Genomic DNA, 8,155 nt, shown 5'->3' on the forward strand with positions numbered 1-8,155 from the left:
ACAAGAATCAATGTTTGAAGACTGATAAGGAGTGGTAGGAAATGTTCTGGATAAGTTTAAATTTCAGTTAGCAATCTACTTTCCAGCAGGTGGAGCCTTAGTATCATATATGGCATAAACTTTCTTAATCTACATTGATACAATATAATTTCACTTAATGCAAGAAGTTGTATTTTCTGCAAGTTATTTCTATTGTCTATAGAATCATATTTCTCCCCAATTCTTATTTAGTTTCAGGTATACCTTTTCTTCATTCCTCAATGATTATCAGATTCTGACTGTGAACAGTCACTAACAATTGAACTTATTCCCTCTGGGGATGCGGGAAAACTGGGACATTGATGCATTGTTGGTGGAGTTGTGAACGAATCCAACCATTTTGGAGAGTAGTTTGGAACTATGCTCAAAAAGTTATCAAACTGTGCATACCCTTTGATCCAGCAGTGTTACTACTGGGATTATATCCCAAAGAGATTATAAAGAAGGGAAAGGGACCTGTATGTGCACGAATGTTTGTGGCAGCCCTTTTTGTAGTGGCTAAAAACTGGGAACTGAATGGATGTCCATCAGTTGGAGAATGGCTGAATACATTGTGGTATATGAATATTATGGAATATTACTGTTCTGTAAGAAATGACCAACAGGATGATTTCAGAAAGGCCTGGAGAGACTTACACGAACTGATGCTGAGTGAAATGAGCAGGACCAGGAGATCATTATATACTTCAACAACAATACTAGATGATGACCAGTTCTGATGGATAAGGCCATCCTCAGCAACGAGATCAACCAAATCATTTCTAATGGAGCAGTAATGAACTGAACTAGCTATGCCCAGAAAAAGAACTCTGGGAGATGACTAAAAACCATTACATTGAATTCCCAATCCCTATATTTATGCACACCTGCATTTTTGATTTCCTTCACAAGCTAATTGTACAATATTCAGAGTCTGATTCTTTTTGTATAGCAAAATAACGTTTTGGTCATGTATACTTATTGTGTATCTAATTTATATTTTAATATATTTAACATCTACTGGTCATCCTGCCATCTAGGGGAGGGGGTGGGGGGGTAAGAGGTGAATAATTGGAACAAGAGGTTTGGCAATTGTTAATGCTGTAAAGTTACCCATGCATATATCCTGTAAATAAAAGGCTATTAAATTTAAAAAAAAAAAAAAAGAACTTATTCCCTCTGGTATTGGAAAAAGAGGTACCTCTCCTTCCTCCTGCCCAAAGTTACCAACACCATCTGACCATTCAAGTCCATCCCTTTCATCTACACCCTATCCTTGCTCTATCAGCCATGCCATCTTCCTTTACATCTTCAATTTCTGTCTCTCTCCTGACTCCTTCCTCTCAGCCTACAAAGATGCTGAGATCTCACCTATTCTAAAAAAGCCTTCTCCCAACTACTATTCAATCTAACTATAATCTTAAACCTACTTCAGCTAAGCACCGGGTTCTTAGCGGGGCTGCAAGAAAAGGAACAACAGATGAATTACTATTTGGAGACTGAAAGGAAAAGGTAGAAAACGTTATTAGAATCTGGCTAAGTTCTTCTATTCCACTTTACTGATGAACTTTTTTTTTAATTAAAGCTTTTTATTTTCAAAACATATGCATAGATAATTTTCATCATTCATCCTTGCAAAACTTTCATTTCAAATTTTTTCTCCCTCCCTTCCCCTCACTTCCTCTTCTAAACAGCTAATTAACCCAATGTGCAATTCTTCCACATATATCTCCATAATTATGATGGTGCACAACATTGATGAACTTCTCGAAAGAAAAATAAATGGGTCTCTTGGTGTTTTTATACCTTTTGGCACTATGAACCATCCTCCTCTCCCTTAGTTTCCATGATATTTTGCTATTATGATTACTTCTTCCTCTGATGCACAAGGAGGTAATGAAAAGTGGAGTAAAAAATAAAATACAACAGTCTCTAAGAATTAAAAATTAACAATTCACGGACGACAACTTTCAAGAAGTCCGACACTCTCTGGCTTCCAATCTCAGCTCTGATTCCTGTGATTTTAGGAATAAGTCTTAACTTGTGAGACTCAGTTTCCTCAGTTGTAAAAAGCGGGGAATGAGCCATTTTTAAAGGCTTCGGGAGAAGCTCTCAGTAGAGCGGGTGTGTCGCGTCGCTCATTTAAATGGACGAGACAGAAAAGAAGTCACCACGATCCAATCCAGAGACCCAAAATATATGTTCTCCAAACTATTTCTTTGGACTTAAGCCTTGAAATTGGAAGCGCCACCTGAGGAAACGAAAAGTTGAGAGATGCCATTGCCTGGACACTGTCAATCAGTAAATCGACCTTTATGAAGCGCCCGGGATGCGTCGGGCTCTGTGCCGAGGGCTGGAAATACAAGGAAAGGGTCAGCCGGGTCCCGCCCTAGAGCAGCTCACGATCTAGGGAAACAATTAAGTTATATATAGGAGCAACTGGAGATGAGGTGAGCGCTAGCAGCGGACAAATACAAACACGGCCGGACAGAAGAACACCACCCAAACGCCACGGGCACACGCAAGCGCAGACACCGCACAGGGCATCCCGCAGGCAGACAGCGCAGGCCTAGGAGTCAGCGCTAGGGTCCCTCCGAGCTGGACTCCAGGGATGCCCAGTGTGGAGCAGAAGGGAGCAGGCGGAGCCGCTGGGAGGCCGTGACTCGGCTCTCCTTTAGTGAGAGCTGCGGCCGCTGCCCTGACCTCGGCATCCCTTTCCCACCAGCCTCCTAGTTGCCCACAACGCCTTACCTGGGGGCAGCCATGTTGGAAAGAGCGGCACTCCATTTCCCATCAGCCCGCGGGACTACGACTACAAGTCCCACAGTCCTTTCTTCTCCAGCCTAAACGTAGAACAGCCTCCTTTAACCCACCTAGTTAACCCCTTCCTGACCAGAGTCCGTGGATTCTAAATTGCTGCTCTGTGGAAGCATTTGCGCCTTCCGTAATAGTTTCTATTCGTTGGCTATACTTGAAAATTTTCCCTGTAGATGAGGAAAGGAAAGAAACTGGATGGAGGGGATGGGGAAGGAATATTTCCTTTTGTGACAGAAGACCATTTGTCTTACCCGCTTTAAAAAAAATTTTTTAATATGTATACTGTATTGTTGTGGCTTTCAGAGTATCATGAATTATGTAGGATTCAAGCCCAACGCAATAACATATGTTCTTAACACTGAGAGAAACACTTTATTTTAACATTCATTAAAAATAATAATAATAATAATAAGGTTTCTCTCCATTCCTACGGCCCCTCGCTCACTCATTGAGGAGTCAAGCAATTTTGGTATTAATTATACATTTGAAATTTGAAATTCATTTCCATATTAGTCATCTTAAAAAAAAAAAAAAAGCAAGAAAAATTAAGTTAAGAAATTCTGCTTCAGTTTGTAATTGGAGTTAATCAGTCTTCCATCTCTGGAGATGCGTAGTATTTTTCATCATAGTTCCTGTCTTGAATCATTGTCTTGATGGAAGTAGCTAAATCATTCACGGTTGATTCTTGTTCCTGTTTTTCAGATACTATGTACAATGCTCTGATTCTGCTCATTTCACTTTGCATCAGTTCATATAAGTCTTTTCTAGCTGTATTTTCACATTTTCACCCTCACTTATCTGGCCTCGTTTTCTGGGATGAGGTTTCTAAAAGCCCATTTTTTCTTACTCTAGCCTGGGATCTCAGATTCATAGGCTAAATTAGTGTCAGGGATCCTGTTTGCCTCAGTTTCCTCATCAATAAGATGGGGATAAATTACTATCTCCTTCCTAGGGTGGTTGTGTGATTGGACAAAGCATTTTGCAAATCTTGAAACATTATGCAAATCCTATATATTTTTTTAAATCTTTTTTCTGTATTACACTTGAGCAAATAATTTCATTAATTTTTTGTGTTCCTCCTTTCCTTCCTGCCTTCTTTCCTGCCATCTTGCTTCCTTTCCTCTCTTCTGCCTTCCTTTCACATCACTATTACTGCCCCTACTTTACCCCTATAATTTCCCTTCCTGAAAAAGCCCTTCATGGTAACAAATGAATACAATCAATCCAAAAAAATCCCTGCATATTATTTCACATATCTAAAAAAGTATGTCTTAGTGTGTACCTCTAGCCCATATCCTCATAAAGGATTAATTTTTTGTGTGTTTATGCTTCATCATTCCTCCCAAACTTTTTACAGATCTGAAAGGGGTTCCCAGGCTTTAGACAAAAAGGTCACATATTTGGTGCTTCAGAAATGCTTTTCCTTTCCATTACATGTATTCTAACTGGGTTCATAAGAACCACAATCAATGCCATAGCCAACCACGACTCCAGAAGACTAAAGATGAAGAACACTTCCCATTTCTTTATGGGAATTGATTATACTCATTTGTTACCATGAAGGGCTTTTTCAGGAAGGGAAGATATAGGGGTAAAGTAGGGGCAGTAATAGTGATGTGAAAGGAAGGCAGAAGGGAGGAAAGGAAGCAAGATGGCAGGAAAGAATACAGGAAGGCAGTCAAGAAGGAAAGGAGGAAGAAAGGAAGAAAGAAAAGAAAAAAGAATCATTGAAACAAAATTTCTCATTAAAAAAGTAGAAGGAAGTTTAATAAAGAACACAAAGTCAAAGTTAGAACTACCATTTTCTTTTAAAAAGAATATTTCTATATTTGAAATGTCATGCAAGAAAAATTAGAACAAGAGGGAAAGAACTATAATAAAGAAAAAAACACAAATAAAAAAGATGAAAATACCATGTTTTGATCCATATTCAGTCTTAATATTTCTCTCTGAATGGGGATAGCATTTTCCATCCCAAATCTATAGAATCACCTTGAGTTACCACTTTGTTGAGAAGAGTCAAATCCATAACAATTGATCATCATATAATCTTGTTACTATGTTGAATGTTAGTTCATGTCTTTCCAAGCTTTTCTGAAATCAGCCTGCTCACTATTTCTTATAGAACAATAATATTCCATTATATTCATATACTATAACTTATCCAGCCATTTCCCAACTGATGGACATCTACTCAATTTCAGTTCCTTGCCACTACAAAAGGCCTACATTTTTATGTTTCTTTTCCCTCTTATATGATTGGGATACAGACCCAGTAGTGAGATCAAAGGGAATACCTTTATAACCTTTTGAAGATAGTAGAACCTCCATTTTCAATGGTATGTGTATGTGTGTGTGTGTTATAGGTAATGAAAATTCAGAATTTTTCATACAATCTTTTTTTTGTTCTTTATATGTGGAAATGTTGCTCTTTGTTGATGTTTATCAAGTCCACAGTAATACAAAAGAATCTTTAAAAATAAAGAAAATGGACTAAATGATCCCTAGGATTCTAGACCTGCCATTGTTATCTTATGATAGCATTAATTTTTTAATCAATTTTTTCCAAAAGCTAAATTATGTCCAGGAATACAACACTGCCTGCCCAGAAGAGGGTGCACATGAACAAGCTAACATGTACTAGCTTGAACCACATGGATTTTTGGTATCATAAGACAATAAGTTTAGGGCTGGCAGACTTTAATGGTCATCTTCCCTAATCCCCTTTTTTGGATGAGGAAACTGAGGGTCCTCAAAGTTAAGTAACTCCCTGAAAGCCACGTAAGTAATAACACAGAAAATTGAGATATAAATTCTGGTCATCTGATTCATTTCATAGGACTTAGGGTCCTTAGGGTCAGAAGAATCCTTAGAAATTATCTAAAAATGAGGCAATTGAAGTTTCCTCAAGGTGGAGGAAGGTCTCCAAGGTCACAAAGGTATTAATGAGCAGAGTCAGAAACAGCACCCAGATCCTCTGACTCCAAATTCTTAGGACAAATAAAAATCTATTCCTGTTGAGAGTCATGAAACATTTAAGTGCCTACTATGTGCCAGGCTCTATGCTAGTGGTTGGATAATTCTCTTATCAATCTTTGTTGGATTATTTCCGTAGCCTCCTAATTGATCCATCTGCCAAGTGATCATCTTTAGTTCTTCCACAAAGGTCCAAAATCACTCAAGTGCTCAATACATTTTGTTGTTGTTCAGTCACATCTGTCTCTTCATGACCCCATTTGGGGTTTTCTTGACAAAGACACTGCAGTAGTTTGCCATGCCTTTTTCCAGTTCATTTTAGAATGAGGAAACTGAGGGAAATAGGTTAGATGGCTTGCCGAGCTTCACATAGGTATTAAGTGTCTGAGTCTAGATTTGAACTCAGGAAGATGAGTATTCTTGACTCCAGATACAGTATTGTACCTAGCTGCACTGTTCTTAATAAGATTCCATATGTAGTATAACAGATCAGGTGATACAACATTTGAAGTCCCAGATTCTATCAATTATTCATAATTTAACCAAAGTCCAAATCCCATATTTTGGCTTATCTTTATCAGGAAAACCAATGGATGACATAAGTTTATGATATTTTAGCTTTAACATGATGCTCTCCTCACTGCTAATGAGATAAATAAAAAGATGAAAAATCTTAATGGCAAGGATAAAAAAGACTAAGAAGACCGTGTGATTGTGTTTTGCAAAAGTAGCAAGAAAATTAAATTGTCTTTCTTTACCTGAGCCTCAGGCTTTGAAAAGTTGAATTTTGACAATGAGAAGGACAAAATGTTGAACAAAATAATACTAAATCTTCCAATAGATGTCTGAATTTATAACTGCCTAGACTGGATCTAGGAATGTAATGTGTAGCCATAACTACAAGCTAAAGTGAGAATAAAAACTAACCCCATATTGAAGATGAAGGGAGAAATCATACATTTATTTTAGCTTTTCCAACTCTTTCATGGAAAGCATTTTTAATCACAATTTTATCTGGGATGGAGAACTAGAAGGAGTTCCAATCACCTTCAGAATAAAGACAAACCTACAAGATGAATGAAGAGGAAAACTCTCTTTCTCTCTCTCTCTCTCTCTCTCTCTCTCTTTCTCTCTCTCTCTCTCTTCTCTCTCTCTCTCTCTCTCTCTCTCTCTCTCTCTCTCTCTCTCTCTCTCTCTCTCTCTCTCAATTTAGATAAGAGCTTCATATTATATACAAGAGAAGATTCAAATGAATATATATGTTAATTATAAATAGTGATGTAAACAAATTAGAGGAGCAAGGAAAAAATTACCTTTTGGCTTTGTGGCAAGAGGAAAGTTCGGTATCAAACAAGAAATAGAATTCTTAACATTTTAAAAATTGTTGCATTCCAACTTCTCTCTCTTTCCATGGCTCTTCCCCCTCCCTAAGGAGACAAGCAATTTGATATTAATTATAAATACAAAATCATACAAAACATGTTCCCATATTAATCATGCTGCAAAAGAACATGCAAAACAATAGTTTGCAAGTAAATTGCAAACAAAATAAAACAATAAAAATAGAGTTTTTTAAAATTATGCTTCAATCTTCATTGAGAGTTCATCAGTTCTCTCTTGAGGTGGATAGAATTTTTCATCACTGGTCTTTTGGAATTATCTTGGATTATTGTCTTAGAGTAGCTATGGTTTTCTTTTTTTTCCCTTTTTTATTTTTATTTTAATTTTCAAAAGATATGCACTGATAATTTTTCAGCATTAATCTTTGTAAAATCCTGTGTTCCAATGGAAAATTCTCTTTGAACGGGGAGAAGAGGCGAAGAAAGACCCAAATAATCAGGCATTTGAAGATTTTAAAAGCTTTTATTTCTGAATTAGAAATGAAGATATCCCAGATTTCTCAGTCATGAAAGGTGAAAGGTGAAAGGTTTCACCCCCATGAAAAGTGTCATTTTGGGGTCATTCTCTTTCATTCAAAATTTGATCCTTCAGTTGATGGGATTATTTGCTATGTTTGTTTCTTTGTTTGTTGGTTTGAAGGGGGTGCTGTTGTTTTTGGTATTTTTTTTTATCCCTGCAGAATTTTCAGAATCTTTAATTCATTAATGTCTAAACTTTTCTTCTTTAAATTTTCCCTAGGGGGGGGAAAAAAAAACTTACTGCTTTTCTTTACTTAAATTTAGTTAAGAATTTTTTAGTCCCCTTTTTTCTGCTTTTCACTTATTTGTCTAGATGCAAGTTCACACCTCCTGATTATATCGCAAAGTTGAACCAAGCTTTCTTTCCAAACTTATGTCTTAGCAGCTGCCTCTTAAGATTGCTGGCTTCTAGAAACTCCAGTAAT

The 8,155-nt window shown here is 37.1% G+C and overlaps 1 protein-coding gene across 2 annotated transcripts in view; it reads right to left on the minus strand.

The window, feature by feature from the left end:
- Positions 1–2,826, minus strand: part of ALKBH8 (alkB homolog 8, tRNA methyltransferase) — a 57,416-nt gene extending 54,590 nt beyond the window's left edge. The window contains exon 1 of one of the 2 annotated variants that reach the window (XM_003764256.4): positions 2,770–2,826. In XM_003764256.4, the coding sequence (XP_003764304.2) occupies positions 2,770–2,783 (14 nt within the window). In that variant the 5' untranslated portion in view covers positions 2,784–2,826. The other variant, XM_031961092.1, reaches the window with a different exon arrangement.
- Positions 2,827–8,155: the final 5,329 nt, after the last annotated feature.

The sequence above is a fragment of the Sarcophilus harrisii genome, chromosome 3 (assembly GCF_902635505.1).
Source record: "Sarcophilus harrisii chromosome 3, mSarHar1.11, whole genome shotgun sequence".
NCBI lineage: Eukaryota > Metazoa > Chordata > Mammalia > Dasyuromorphia > Dasyuridae > Sarcophilus > Sarcophilus harrisii.